We start from the raw sequence: 16,578 nt of genomic DNA on the forward strand, positions 1-16,578 counted from the left end.
TCATTCTTCTCAAACAATTAATATCTTAATATATTATCTTTAATAGAGGAAATTAAGTACAGTAGTAATCCTGGTTTTACAGAGAGAAGTCTTGTTACCTTGCTCAAACTAACCTTTTGAAACTATTTTTTTCATCTATAAAATGTTGATAGTAATATATATCTCAATGTATTTTGGGAAAGATTTAATTAGCTATTAGGTTAAAAGTATTTTGTAAGCTGAAAGTTGAATACAAATAATCATTTTTATAATCCTTATTACACTAAGTAGAATAAAAGTTAGGAAGTTATGTATTTTATATCTTTAATATCTAATTAAATATTAATCAAAAGCAAATGAGGGTTCAATTCATCTTACCCACTTACAGAATATTTGCAGCATGAATATAAACTGTAACTCTAATTACATTAGAATAATTTCATTAATTTTGACAAAGGATCACAAGATCAATATTACAGAATTATTATAGTTAGGAAGAAGAACATTTTCCTTTTCTAGGATAGAAAAATGATTCAATATCTTTAAAAATAATCCCATTAAAACCAATTTAAAATTATAAAATAATATAAGTTGTAGAGATGCCTGACTCCTTTTTGAAGTATTACTTCACTGTTTTAAAATAGATGGATCTCAAAATTAAAACATTTATCTTGGGGCACCTGGGTGGCTCAGTGGGTTAGGCCTCTGCCTTTGGCTCAGGTCATGATCTCAGGGTCCTGGGATAGAGCCCCACATCGGGCTCTCTGCTCAGCAGGGAGCCTGCTTCCCCTTCTCTCTCTGCCTGCCTCTCTGCCTACTTGTGATCTCTGTCTGTCAAATAAATAAAATCTTTTTTAAAAAATTTATCTTATGTTGTCCCATCAGGGCATAATCTGCTGGTTATACAGCAAGCCCTTGCTAAAAAGAGAAATGGCAAAAGAGTATCCTCTTGCTTTCTAAAAGGTGATAGTAAGGGCAGGGCGGGGAGTGGGCAGTGTGTCTCATAACCTGGGTGTTACAGGCAAAGTGATTAAGAAAATATTGAAATTGTAAAAAAAATTCCTGGAGGAATGGTGTAAGCATGGAAGGCATGAAGTGACAAATACTGAATCTCTTCAACTGCCAGGATCGGTGCACTGTCCCATAATTTATCTCATTTAATCATCAACTCCACCTTTAAAATAAGCAACTTTATCCCCAATATATCCCCAAGATCTAGATTCCAGCATGTTATAAGCAAAGATTTAAAAGTATCCAGGATCTATAATGAACTCCTCAAACTCAACACACACAAAACAGGCAATCATATCAAAAAATGGGCAGAAGATATGAACAGACACTTCTCCAATCAAGACATACAAATGACTATCAGACACATGAAAAAATGTTCATCATCACTTGCCCTCAGGGAGATTCAAATTAAAACCACATTGAGATACCACCTTACACCAGTTAGAATGGCCAAAATTAACAAGACAGGAAACAATGTGTTGGAAGGGATGTGGAGAAAGGGGAACCCTCTTCCACTGTTGGTGGGAATGCAAGTTGGTGCAGCCTCTTTGGAGAACAGTGTGGAGATTCCTCAAGAAATTAAAAATAGAACTTCCCTATAACCCTGCAATTGCACTCCTGGGTATTTACCCCAAAGATACAAATGTCGTGAAAAGAAGGGCCATCTGTACCCCAATGTTTATAGCAGCAATGGCCACGGTCGCCAAACTGTGGAAAGAACCAAGATGCCCTTCAACGTACGAATGGATAAGGAAAATGTGGTCCATATACACTATGGAGTATTGTGCCTCCATCAGAAAGGATGAATACCCAACTTTTGTAGCAACATGGACGGGACTGGAAGAGATTATGCTGAGTGAAATAAGTCAAGCAGAGAGAGTCAATTATCATAAGGTTTCACTTATTTGTGGAGCATAACAAATAGCATGGAAGACATGGGGATTTAGAGAGGAGAAGGGAGTTGGGGTAAATTGGAAGGGGAGGTGAATCATGAGAGACTATGGACTCTGAAAAACAATCTGAGGGGTTTGAAGTGGCGGTGGGGTGGGAGCTTGGGGTACCAGGTGGTGGGTATTATAGAGAGCACAGATTGCATGGAGCACTGGGTGTGGTGAAAAAATAATGAATACTGTTATGCTGAAAATAAGTTAATTAATATTTTTTAAAAAGTAGCCAACATTATTAAATAGATAGATGATAGATACAGAAAGAAGAAAGAAAGAAACCAACAGATGATTCAAATTCAGATCTGACTCCAAAGTCCATGTTCGTTGGGTATATTCTCTTCTAAGTGGTCCCTTGAGTGATTTATTCTTTCCATTTACAACCAGACTCCTCTAAATGATTGTATTATGTTCATATTTTCTTCTATAAATTCTTACCATAAACTGTCTTTCACTTTATATTTCTGAGTCCAGTACTATTACTATTCCTGGCCTGAATAAAGTGAGAGTGATTCTAGAATATCCTGAAAACAATAAATATGGGTTTTGTAGGGTCTAGATCATTTTGCATTTATAAATATATCTCTGAAATATACATCTTTATATAACATAAGTTTAAATTTTGATATGTGCTCAAATGATAGTCATAGAAGGATGACAATTATTTTCTTTAAGAAGAAAGGTAATTAATATGTATTTAAACTATATTTACATTTCTTACAGCAAAATCATTCACAAGGAAAGTAGGAAGTCTGATATGCTGCCTCCATTCTGACATGCTACTTTTCATTCATACGTGATATAATTCATTCATATATGATATAATTCATTCTTTTTTAAAAATTCAGCAAAAATATACTAAACATGTTTATGTACCAGAACAGTTGCTATTTCTACAGAAATAAAATGCCTGGATATAATGCTTTAATAATTTTAAAGTCTGTTAGGAATCATGCAAACAAGTTAGAACAATACAATTCTTTGTTCTGATGAAAGTCCAAAATATAGTGAGGGCATAAGCGAAAAAGCATAAAATCTTCCCAGGGTAATCTGAGATGATGTCATAGAGAAGGAAGCATTTGAATTGAAACTTAAGGAAATCAGTAGACATTAATATCACAGTATAAACTGTAAATCCTCTGTACCCAATGGGGATGTGGTGGCAATTAAGTTATTATTTGTAAATTTCTCAAAAGGATGCCTAGCACATAGTAAGTAATATAGGTGTGACTTCATTAGATAAATAAAGCGAAAGAACATGGGAACATTTACTCCTGTTTCAAACATTTGTAAATACTAGTTTCCTTATGAGTGAATGAATGAATGAATGAATGAGCAAATAAATATTTATAAATATATATTATATACTTATAAATATTGCTCAAATACCTATAAATACATCTCAGACAAGCTTATTCTTAGGTCCCAGTAACAAAGAAGAAATTCATTGTCAGAGCAAAGTAAAAGCTAAAGCCAAGATATATAAAATATCAGGAGGTCATAGAGCTTAAGGGCTAGGAATTTAGGTTTCATTTATTTTTTAATTTCTTTTCAGTGTACCAGAATTCATATCTTATGCACCACACTCAGTGCTCCATGCAATACGTGCCCTCCATAATACCCACCACCAGGCTCACCCAACCTCCCACCCCCTGCTCCTTCAAAACCCTCAGATTGTTTTTCAGAGTCTATAGTCTCTCGTGGTTCGTCTCCCCCTCCAATTTCCCCCAACTCCCTTCTCCTCTCCATCTCCCCAAGTCCTCCGTGTTATTTCTTATGTTCCACAAATAAGTGAAACCATATGATAATTAACTCTCTCTGCTTGACTTATTTCATTCCGCGTAATCTCTTCCAGTGGTCCCTTGAGTGATTTATTCTTTCCATTTACAACCAGACTCCTTCTATGTTGATAGAAAAGTTGGGGATTCATCCTTTCTGATGGAGGCATAATACTCCATAGTGTATATGGACCATATCTTCCTTATCCATTTGTCCACTGAAGGGCATCCTGATTCTTTCCACAGTTTGGCGATCATGGCCATTGCTGCTATGAACACTGGGGTACTGATGGCCCTTCTTTTCACTACATCTGTATCTTTGGGGTAAATACCCAGTAGTGCAATTGCAGGGTCATACGGAAGCTTTATTTTTAATTTCTTAAGGAATCTCCGCACTGTTCTCCAAAGAGGCTGCACCAACTTGCATTCCCACCAACAGTGTAAGAGGGTTCCCCTTTGAATTTCCCAAAAATTCATTCACTTTTGTTTCCCCTTTGAATTTCCCAAAAATTCATTCACTTTTGAGACATCTCTTGAAAGAAGCCGCTGTGGCTGATATCGAAGAGGTTACTGCCTATGTTCTCCTCTATCATTCTGATGGATTCCTGTCTCACGTTGAGGTCTTTTATCCATTTCAAGTTTATCTTTGTGTACGGTGTAAGAGAATGGTCGAGTTTTGTTCTTCTTCATATAGCTGTTCAATTTTCCCAGCACGATTTATTGAAGAGAATGTCTTTTTCCACTCTATTTTTTTTTTCCTGCTTTGTCAAAGATTATTTGACCATAGAGTTGAAGGTCCATACCTGGGCTCTCTACTCTGTTCCACAGGTCTATGTGTCTGTTTTTATGCCAGTACCGTGCTGTCTTGGTGATCACAGCTTTGTAGTAAAGCTTGAAATCAGGCAACATGATACCCCCTGCTTTGTTTTTCTTTTTCAACGTTTCCTTAGCAATTCAGGGTCTCTTCTGATTCCATACAAATTTTAGGATGGTTTGCTCCAGCTCTTTGAAAACTGCTGGTGGAATTTTGATCAGAATGGCATTGAAGGTATAGATTGCTCTAGGCAGTATAGACATTTTAACAATGTTTATTTTTTAATAGATTATAGGACTGTGATACCAAGGCATTGCTGTGTGTGTGTGTGTGTGTGTGTGTGTGTGTGTGTCAGAGAGAGAGAGAAAGAGAGAGAGAGAGCACATGAAATGCCCAGACTGAGATACCTTGTAAACCCTGGTCCCCTGAAAGATGTTTGAAACAATTTGTCTTGTAGTCTAAAGACGCTGTGAACCCATCTTGGTCCATGGGTTGAGTTACCCACAAGAAATTGTGAATGATAGGCCTTTGCTTTGGCTAAGATCAGAGGACTAAACCCATACTACCTCATTGTATAAGAGCTCAAATCTAGAAAATTAATGTTAACTACATTAAAGCCAAGCTACAGTGAAGAAATTATCCCATTACCCATGACATAAAAACACCTATGGTAAAATCCCTTGCTGAAAATGAGTTTACTGTAATAATAATAATAATATAATAATGAAAAGACAAAAAGTCAGCAGCCACTACAAGTTATCCCCTAAAACTCTAAGTAGTCGAGCAAAGTAAGAGATTTTAAAACAAACATGAATAAAATGCTCAAAGAGGACAAAAAAACTGAATATAAAGATAAGGCAAAGTCAAAATAGTATGAAAATGGCAGATTTGGAAAAGAACAAAATTCAGATTCTAGAAATGAGAGATCAAGTAATGAAAATAAAATCAGTGGCAATGAGTACTTGGTTTGTTTGTTTGTTTGTTTGTTTTTAAGATTTTATTTATTCATTTGAAACAGAGAGCTACTGAAAGGGAGAGCAGGGAGAGGGGCAGAGGGAGAAGCAGACACCTGCTGAGCTGCTGGGAGCCAGAACATAGGGCTCCATCCCAGGACCCCAGGGTCATGACCTGAGCCAAAGGCAGTGGCTTAACCGACTGAGCCATCCAGGTGCCCACAGTCCTTTCTTTCCCATACCATTCTGCAATAAAAGGAATCAGGATTCTTCAGAGCAGTGGCAAATTCTAGGACTGGGGCAGTGAATGTAGAGGATAAATTTGGAGCATTTTGCAGCACCAGTGAATGAGATGTGCTCAAAAATCAAAACAGCAAGAGTACATCAAAAGGACAAGGGGCCAAATGAAAGAGTTCCCAGTCCAAAAGCTTTCAGTCAAAGCTGGACAATTTAAGCAAAATAAATTTTAACATATTGGATCATAACGCAAAGCAGGTGGGAATCAACTCTCCATGACTTTTAGATTCCATCAAATACACTGTAAAGTGATGAGTCTTCTTTCAAAATGAGTGTTTCTAATGTGACAGAAATGGTATCTTTTGCAAATACTTAAATTTATGTAAAACACAGTGTGAACCTAAAAATGGGTAATGGGCACCTAGTTTTTCAGACTTCTTTCAGACAGCCATGAAGAGCACTGCTCTGGGTTGGCTCTTCTACCAAGTTGCACAGAGTGTTGGTTTCTGATGTGAACATACTGAACTTTGCCAAACCTGGCCAGCATACCTCCAGGTGCTTTGTGCTGATTTATAATTCTGTGAGCAGTGTGAGTCTCTTTTCTCACCTTTTACCAGCATTTCAGTGTCAGGCTTTATGAACTTTTTCATGCTGATGAGTGTTATCATGTGTTATTTTACATTTCATTTCCCTGGTGACTAGGGTGGTTAAGCATCTTTCATATTTCTGTTCTGTTATTAAGGCTCCTGCTTCTGGAATTTACTCCATCTGCTCTGCTGCTTTAGTTACTTTGTAAAGCAGATTTATAGGGATTAAAATGTATATATATTCTGAATATTAGCATTTTTCCTATTAACACTTTCTACTAATTTTTAATGTTTATATACTCAAAATTATTCTTTTTTTTTTTTATTAAATCTGGATTTTAAACCATAGTTTGAAACTTTCCTTATAGAAAGAGGAAGTTGTCAGCCCCATTATTGGTCTGGCTTTCCCTTTTACATCAAGATAGATTGTAGAAGGCACCTTAAATAGGGACTCAGTCGGTTAAGCATCTCCCTTCAGCTCAGGTCATGATCCCATGGTGTTAGGATCCAGTCCCACATTGGGCTCCCTGCTCAGCAAGGAGCCTGCTTCTCCCTCTGCATTCCTCTCTCTCTGTCTCTCATGAATAAATAAATAAAATCTTTAAAAAAAAAAGATAATTGTAGATCCCTGATACATTTAGAGGTTATTCTTGTGTGAGGTATAAGGTGTAAGGTCTGCATCTAATTTTATCTTTTCCAGTCGGCCAAACAGAGGTTCCAACAATTAGATTATTAACTAGAAATTCTACCTTTGCTGCTACAATTTGAAGTACAACCTTTATCATGTATTAAATTTCCGTATCCACATGGGTCTGTTTGTATGTTTTCTGCTCTATTTGCTAGACTTTCTATTCAGGTTCCAGTACCAACCTTGTTAAACAGGATTTAGAAGATATTTTAAGGTCAAATAGGATTATTCTCTCTCTCTGTCTCTCTCTCTCTCTCTCTCTCTCACACACACACATCCACGTACCCTTGTACTGACTTTTTCAACATCTCTCTGTCAGTTCTTGTTTATTTTTCCATATGAACTTGAGTGTTAACTTGTTTAGTTCAAGAAAAAGCATATTCTTTTATTAGGATTATGTTTAATTCATAAATTAGGGCAAACTGACATCATTTATCCAAAAACATAGGGTGTTTTTCTATTCATTAAAGTCTATTTTTGTCCTTTCAGGAGAACTTAAAAGTTTTCTGACATATTTCTAGTTAAGTTTAACAAGAATAAGTTTAATGAGTTTACATAATTCATGTTAAGTTTATCCCTAAGCATCTCTGCTTATCTTTGTTTCAATTATAAATGAGGTTTTATCCTATCTACCGTCATAATCCTCTGACAAAGTATTGTTTTGGATATGAAAGCCACTGATTGTTGTGTATTAATTTTATTTAAAGAACCTTACTGAACTTTTTATTCTTTGAGTCCATTTTATGTTGGCGCCTTGGGATTTTTTAGGTACGCAGTCCTAGCATCTGCAATATACTTTTACACCTTCTTTTCCAACTCTGTGTCTCCAACTGATTTATCTCACCCCCTGTCCCAGTATCAGTAGAGCAGTTGAGAAACAAGTGGAGGTAGTATGCATCCTGGCTTTTTCCCAGCCTGAAGGGAAATGCAATTGGTGTTCCTCTATTAAGTAAGATGATGTGAATGTATATTTTATTAAAAAAACAAATAAATAAATATCAGTTTCTATTTTGTATTGAATGGCTGTTAAATTTTCTCAAAGGTTCATTAGCATTTATAATAATATTTATATTTATATATCCCTTAGGTGTATTAATACAGTGTATTATGTTAATGGATTTTCTAATACTGGAACAATTTTGCACTCATTGAGTGAATTTTCCTTGGTCACAGTATGTTCTTTCCTTACAATGATGTTCAATTCTACCTGCTAATATTTTATTTAGAATCTTCATACTTCTATACATAAATGATATTGGTCTGCAGCTTTCATTTTGGTGTGCTGTTTTTTTGTAAAGTTTAGGTAATGATGTGATTCATGCTTCAGTGAATAGGAAGATTAGGAGGATTTCCTAAATTAGGAGGATTTCCTTCATTATCAATGTTCTGGAATAATTTTTGGACAGTTGGATGCTCTGATCTCTAAAGGTTTCATGGAATTCTCTGTGAAATCATATGGGTCTGAGGAATTTTTAAAAAATAATTCCTTAAGAGTGTAATTCTTCTTTTATGGAAATTTGTCTTTTTAAACCTGTACGTTTAATAAGGGTCAATTTTGACCACCTGTATTTCTCTAGGAAATTAATAATTTTACCTAGTTGTGTAACGGTCTGAAAGTGGTATCTTGGGAATTTAATTCCTTCTGTTTTAGTGTTTTTTTTAAACAATTCATTGATTAAAAAAATCAGTGTCTACAAATGCACAATTAACGAATGAATTATTGATTGATCTCAGCTTGCATAAACACATTTCTTGCCCCAAATGTTTATTTTTCATTTATCACAGGTTACCGTCTTGAATATACTTAAACAAGGAAAGCAATTTGTGCCTCATGGTAACTGACAGTTTATGGTATGGCTGGTTTTCCTTAATTCTTGCAGTTCAAAAAAAAAAGGAAAAATCATAAAATATCAAAGCAAAACAGTACATTTAGTCAATTCACCAAGCAAAAGCATTTGGAAGCATTGAAAGTTTCATCCACTAACAAAAACTAAAAGGGCTGCCTTGGCTGTCTGCATCAACAGAGTGTGCAGCTGTTGATCTCAAGGTTGTAAATTCAATCCCCACATTGGGTGTAGAGATTACTTTAAAAATAAAATCTAAAAAAAAGTTTCATCCAATAACAGAATAATGAAAATAAATGCTTAAGGACTTAGGTTTATTGGACACTAGTGCTTGAGCATTAGTGAAGGGAGTGAACTCTTTCAAAAACACTTTCATTTTTCATATTTAGGTCTTTAAGCTAACCAGATTTGCTTTCTCATGTGGGGTGTATCACTATGTTTCAATTGTTTTGCTAGGGGTTAAATTTCTGGATTTGCGATTTAATCCCCTACAGTAAAGTTTCTAACTTTTAATAGGTGAATTTAACTAATTATATCTATTAAGATCACTGATTTATTATACATATTTCTGTGGTATTGTGTTTTATATACTGTGCTTTTTCTTTTTCTTTTTTTTTTCTTTTCTTTTTTTTTTTTTTTTGTAGACATTGTTGTTTCTGACCTTTGGTTGGATTATTAAACTTCTCCTTATTCTCCCTGCCATATTTCCCTCCAGTGGTTCTGGTTACATTCTTGTAATGATTACCCTTTGTATTTTATATGCATGGAGATAAATTAATACTTTCTAATTCAGTTTGTCATTGTCATTCTCTTCTCAAAGTATAGCAAATAATTTAGAAAGTTATTCCCTTCCAAACTTCACTTTGCATGTTTTTTCAACTTTGCTTTTATTCATCTCTCTGATTATGTCTTTTAGGAAATACAGATTTAGCTTTTCTCACATACTGTGTTGATTCTTTTTCTAATGTCCATCACTGCTTCTACCAAAATACTCATTTCTTCTGGTTTTAGTTTCTATAAGTATTTTCTTTAGTGACGATCTGCGCTGACAGAAACTTTTCCTTCTGGGCCTGAAATGTCTAGTCCTTTCATAGTTGAATGATGGCTAAGTTGGGATATATTTCTAGACTGACAATTTTATATCAGCATTATTAAGATATTATTCATTACTATTGGGTCTTTGGTAAGTAAGCAATTTGTTTTCATTCTGAATACTTTTAAGATTTTCTCATAATCTTACTGTTCTGCAGTCTTACCAGAAAGCATTTGGGTACTGGATATGTCTTAATTCGTACTTGGGCATTGGTGTACCTATTCAGTTTTAGGAACTCATGTTATTTTTCAGTTCTGGAAAATGATTAAACATTACCTCTTCATATCTGTATCTTCTCATTCTCTAGAGTATCGGCATTTTTCACTTGTGGTCTGTGGATCCGCTGGGTGTCCAAGAACAGAATTTAGTGGGTTAATGATTTTGAATGTGAAAAAGAAATCCTTCATTTTCACTGATCTCTGATTGAAATTTAGCATTCCTTCAACAAGCCACAATGGTATTAGTAGTTTCTTTGACTTTCTCATTTGTAGAAGGCAGAGATACTTTAATATCACATAAAGGTTAGAGCAAGTATCTCAAAACACATTACATCTGTTCTTCACTGCTTTGAAATTACATTAGTTGTAAGCCCTCTGGCCAGATCTTATTTAATTACTAAATAAGCTCTTAAATTGCTGTATTACCCATTTAAGTAATTTTTACATTTGTATTTATTTTTTTTTTACATTTGTATTTAAAAGTCATTTGTTTCCTTTGAAATTCTGTGCTTTATTTTAAAACATTAAACATTTTATGCCTTTAAAAACATTAAGCACTTGTCATTCCTCTGCTTACATCCTTTAAGTCACTTGAATGTTAGATTCCTAAGGGCAGAAAGTTGGTCTGCCTTGTTTGCTACTGTTTTTCTATAAATCTAGAAGAGCACATAATAGGGGTCTAATAAATAAGGGTTAAATGACTAAATACATTATTCCCCACACTTTTAGATCAAAGACCAACACAGTTAACATAATTTAGTGGTTAGCATTGCCTATCAGTGGACATAATCTAGCCCTTACATGATTTGGCCAGTGCTACCTCTAGACCAGCTTTTTTTTTTTATCAATTTGTATTTATGCTTTCTGGTCTCTTATCCTATGTACAAAATTTAGGCTTAATGTAAGCCTGAAAGAGCTTAAAATCAAAACATTATCCATAAATTTCAGTAATTTTTCCCCTTTGTTTGAATGGCACTAACTTGACATGAGCAATAAATATATAATCATACATGCTTGACTATTTATATTCTCTAAATTCAAAAGTGAATATGGGCGAAGGTATATTATACTGTGTGTGCATGTGTATACACACACAGCTTATTTATTTGGTATATTTCTGGGTCACTGTTCAAAATTTTTTGTTCCACATATAAGTGATGAGTAAGCATTTATATATTCACATATTTGATGAAAGGGTTGGATATCCAAGTAGCAAAATAAAATATAAAAAAAGAGAAAAAACTGAGTTGTTTTATGTCTGACTTCTCTTCAGTGTGTTCATGGAAATGTATACTTCAGAGCATTCTAATCACAGCCTTTTTTGGTAGAATATGTCCCAAGTTGTGCTGAATTGAGATATTTCATCTTCAAGGCTAGAAACAATGAAAAGGGGAAGAAATTTGCTATTCCAGAAGCACCATATTATAATATGGTTAAAAACTAGTAGTTGGCCCTGTTGAAGTCATTTTGTTGTTCGGTAACTAATCTTTGATACAAACTCACCTTCACTAAGATCTTTAAAATCACAAATGGATTGCCTGAAATGGACCAGACCTTGGTAAGCTGCTACATGTCTTCCTCCCCCTCCTTTTCTTCCCCATCTCCTCCCCCTTTTTTCTATCAATCCAGGGCAGGAAAATATAGACAACTAACAGACATCAAGTAGCAAAATGGGCAGGCAGTCAGCAGACCAAATCATCTAGATGTATTCAAGCATTTCCCCATAACCTAAGCTTAACATAATTTGACCAGTAAATTCTATAAATGTCTCTGTTTCCTTGTACTCAAAGTAAACATAAATTTCAAAATGTGTAACAGATCAAATTTTACATATTGGGATGTACATAAAAAAATGAAACTGTTTTCTGTGACAAGCAGTGGTAGACAAAAACTTGCCAATTAAATGCAGCAATTCCTCTGAGCTAAACATTTACAGAATAAATATTCAATCAGTTCAAATGCAAATTAATGACCCAAGGTACCTCTCTCCTCTGGAGCCACTCCCCTTTCTCTCTCTCACCACTGCCTACTCTAATCTTACTCTGCTGTGAGAGGATTACAGACTGTTTTGTATCCTGTTCCACTTCTCATTGATCTTTAAACATTTCAATCAGATCATCCTTTCAGGTTGTTGAGTTGGGTTACGTTGGGTTGAGTTGAGTCAGGTTGGGTTTGAGGCTCTAAAAATCTTTCAAATGATCGTGTCGTGCCACCTGGTGGAAATTTAGTATTTTTCAGGCAGAACCAAATGGAATTTCTCATATACTCCTAGTTCTCTAAGTTTGATTTAATCACAAGGAGATTCTGATGAATTATGCAAAAACAAAGCCAGCTGAGGCAGTCTCCATTCTGTTTCCCAACCCTATCAGTTCAGTATTTTCCCAAAAGAAATCTTCACATCTGCCCTCTAATCCTCCTAAATTAAAAAAAAAAAAAATTAATAATTAAACGCAAACAAAACCTAAAGACTAACCTTACATTCCATTTTATGAAGAGGTAGTCAATGAATGTCTTACCTAGAAGTTTGTCTTTTTCCCAGACAGGTTTGTGTTTTCAGTAAAAAGATAGTTCTACAAAGTTATTTAGAAATAGCAGTTTCTTCTGGTGTGATATGCAGAGTGCTTAAACCTGCCATCTGAAACTACCATGTGGGGGATACAGCTGTGTAATGTTTTTATATGTTTTTAGAGTATAGTAATGTTGTAGACTCATATTGATGGGAAGTTAATTTCTTTACTGCACATTATTTCTGGATTTCTTGGTAAAGAATGTACACTCTATTAGCATTCAAGAATGACATCATGATACTATATTAATTGTATTTTGTATGCAAAGCCATTCAATGAGGGATTCCTTGGGTGGCTTTTTTTTTTTTTAATACTATTTTTTTGTTGTTTCTTTCCCTCATTTCAGATTAGAATCCCCCACGCGGAGTCTAAGCATGGATGCCCCAAAGGGTGTTCATATTAAAGCTCATGCTGGGAAAATTGAGGCTCTTTCTCAAATGGATATCATTTTTCAAAGTAGTGATGGAATGGTGAGTTTGGTGTATGAAACTCCTGTTGTATGTCCTGATGACTTTCAGAGCAGACAGAAACTATCAATTCTTCCATACCTACTGATCCAACTACTCTCAATGGGGCGGGGTCACTGGGCATTACCTGTAAATTACAACCATGAACCGTTGTTGCCTTTCACGCTATGCTTGCTCACATCAAATTATGTTTAAATAAAAATTAAATATGAAAAATTAGAGCTTTAAAAGTCAGCCTCAATAAAGATAAAATCTGGAACTTCAAGTCCAGAAATAAAACATCACTGGTACAAGCCAAAGCCATAATGAGGCAGTAGAGCCCTCTCTACTTCACACTGCTTGCTCTAGTACTAGATCGATTTATTACCTGAGTTCAGGAACATTAACAGGCCTCTCCAGACCTGGACCTATCTTCTCATTTGTCAGTAGGAAAAATAAGATTTGCTTAACTATGTCACAGGGCAGTGAGAAAACAATGTGGTAATATGGCTGGCAACATTTTGAAATTACTATATTGATTTGCTACTAAGAGAAAGGTATGGTTGAGGCAGTAAATGGAGGCCATGAGAGGCAGCTCATGAGTGTGGACAGGACCTGTCCATTAGCAGGCTGCTAGTAGAATGTAAAAGACATCTAGTGAAGCCCTTTCAAGTTGTAATTTAAGAAGTTATGGTGCCAAGAGCAGATAAATGCAAAAATGGAAGTCAAGCATTTTGGATCTCATTACTAAATTATAATGTCACTTCATACTTAGAATATATTACCTATTACCTTGAAAAAATACTAATTTTAGTTTTGAAATAGTCTCACTTGTTTCCACAAATAAGGTGCCATTTTTATAGTAGCACATAGACTGACTCTTAAGTTAATCTCCCTTATTACTGGGAGATAGTTCAAAGTGAGGGGATATATTCCCATAAAGATAACGCAAGTGATCAAGGAAGGGGTATGTAGACTGCCAGTGACTAGAGTTTGCTAGAAGAGCAAGAAAATAAATACATAAATAACAACTAGAAAACATATTCACTGATTAACCATAAGAAACGAGAGTGGAGAAGCCAACAAGGAAAAGCTAAACGCACATTAATGAAAACCAGGTAGCCTCAGAACAAAAGCACTGGACAATAGCATAAGTAGGCTCTGTATTTAAAAAAAAATACAATACACATTTAATTTCATTTACTCTGGCGGTGTCCCAGACCTCAAGGTAAAGCTTTGCTTCTGATATTGTTCCACCCGCTGCTGCCCATGGCAGTGGTCAGTCTTCCAAGAGGGCATACAGACTGCAAGCATCGGGTTATGAAAAAAGTGGAGTTCATGGATGAGAGGAAGTGTCCAACATTGTTTGCAAGGAAAAACATTATGCCCGCCCATGACATGCTTTAATTCCTTCTAATAAGTAAATGCCCCGGTATGGGTAAGATTGGGCTACTCAGTGGGACGGTTCCTTGTTCCCAAAAAGATCTCCCAACCTCAATTCATGGCCATCTGGTTACATTTCAATGTAACTAAGTTGTCATGGGAACAAAAATCCCAATAGCTTTCATTTAATTTTAGTTGGCTCTGGTCTGTGTATCTACTGCTTTTTCCACATCTAAGAGAAGGCAGCTGAGTTTCAAATAACATTTTAGAAGTTAGGGAAATGGTTGGTAGCTAATAGGGTAGTTAGTAGCCTCTCACAGGAAAACAAAACCAGCAGAAATTTCAACATTCAGAGGTAAAAATTATTTAGATGAACTTATTTCTGAGGCCTGTGTTTTATCCTAATGGGGGTAAAGAAGTTGATTTAGCATAAAGTCAAAATAGGTCACAAGACATATGTGAATTAACAAAACTTTTTTTTTTTTTCAGATAATTCTGAAAGGTATTTTTAGTATAGCATCATAAATCTTCCTACCTCAACTAGCACAATGGGTTTAAAAATAAAAAAGACTTCTCTTCAATTTGGAGAAGGAGTTATGAAGCCCCTGCCTGAATGGAAAACAGAAATAGGCTTTAAAAGAGCCTGATAATATCTTGAGTCAGGTGCCTGTTTCATTTTCTTTGCAAAGAAGAAACTAATCTGTTTGGAGCATTTTGAGATAGGAGTTTCAGGCTATCGTGTTGATTCTCCTTTACCACTTCATCTCTTGTTTTCTCCCAAACAGCTTGTGCTTGATGCTGAAACTGTGTGTTTACCCAAGTTGGTTCAGGGAACTCAGGGTGCCGCCGGCAACTCACAAAGACTGTATGAAATCTGTGTGTGTCCGGATGGGAAGCTTTACCTGTCTGTGGCTGGCGCAGGTACCACGTGCCATGAAAACAGTCACATCTGTCTCTAAAGCCCCTGAGTTGTCCACGGAGCACCTGCCTCATTTCAGTGAGCTTTATAGATGCTGACCTCAAGCCTTCACACCAAGAAACTTGACTTCTGGTGGATGGTGGATGGAAAGCAGGAGGGCACGCTTTCAAAAGGAACTCAGAAAAATGTACCAGTGATGGTGTTCTGATGAAAATACATGTGCATGTGCATACATGGTATGTGCATATTAGACACAAAAGTCTGGCAATAACCAAAAAAAAAGTCTTTATTCCACTAGGTTTATTTTCATCAGCACCATTGTGACTTTTTCTTTTTTGTGGATAATCAATCTACAATGAAATATTTAATTGCTCTGTGGAATTAATTTATGCTGTTCAACTGTGAATATCTAACTCCCCATAAAAGTAACATCCGTCAATACTAAAATGCCCCCAAAGTTCCATGTGCTGTTCCCACTGTATCACCCAAACCCACAAGTTCTCTCATTTTAATGCAAAGTGTGTCAGGTTTCACAAGAAATCATCAGGTTTTGAGGGGACTTGAGTTGATCTGATTTTCAATATGTAATCAAAGGAATAAATTATATAAAATCAATCATGTTTTCTTTATATATATAGTCATAAGCAATAAAAATCAACATACATTTTTCATAAACTTCAGTTTGTCTTCCTTCCTTTAATCCCTATGACAGTGGTTTGAGGTAATATTTTCCCCCAAGTTAATTGGTAATTAAAAAAAGGTTCCGCTAGGACAAGTCAGAAGGTCATGCAGCAGCTAGTGGAACTAAACTGAAATGTGATCCTACATATGAACAGCTGTTTTCGTTTCGAAAATCTCTGGTATGTTGTCTCATTCCATCCAAACACCAACCTGCGTGATAACTATGTAGATGGGGTGATATTCTTTGACAAGTGAAGAAACCAAAGTCCACTCAAAACTGCCCAGCCTGTGTGTTAACCTCTTATACAACAGTAACAGACTAGATGTTACTTCATAGAATCAGAGTCTCTTCATTTTTGAAAGTAGCTTTAATACCAGCTGGTTGCATGTGTTGCTATGTAAGTCAAATAGGACACAGTGAACCTATGAAAACAGG

The 16,578-nt window shown here is 35.5% G+C and overlaps 1 protein-coding gene across 3 annotated transcripts in view; it reads left to right on the plus strand.

Moving 5' to 3' along the window:
• Window positions 1-16,136, plus strand: part of SGCG (sarcoglycan gamma) — a 150,771-nt gene extending 134,635 nt beyond the window's left edge. For all 3 annotated transcript variants that reach the window (XM_004774342.3, XM_004774340.3, XM_004774341.3), the window contains 2 exons: window positions 13,060-13,183; window positions 15,328-16,136. In XM_004774342.3, the coding sequence (XP_004774399.1) occupies window positions 13,060-13,183; window positions 15,328-15,501 (298 nt within the window). In that variant the 3' untranslated portion in view covers window positions 15,502-16,136. The remainder of the gene's footprint in view (window positions 1-13,059; window positions 13,184-15,327) is intronic.
• The last annotated feature ends 442 nt before the right edge of the window (window positions 16,137-16,578 follow it).

The sequence above is a fragment of the Mustela putorius genome, unplaced genomic scaffold (genome assembly GCF_011764305.1).
Source record: "Mustela putorius furo isolate JIRA1106 unplaced genomic scaffold, ASM1176430v1.1 tig00004035_pilon_pilon_pilon, whole genome shotgun sequence".
NCBI classification, from domain to species: domain Eukaryota; kingdom Metazoa; phylum Chordata; class Mammalia; order Carnivora; family Mustelidae; genus Mustela; species Mustela putorius.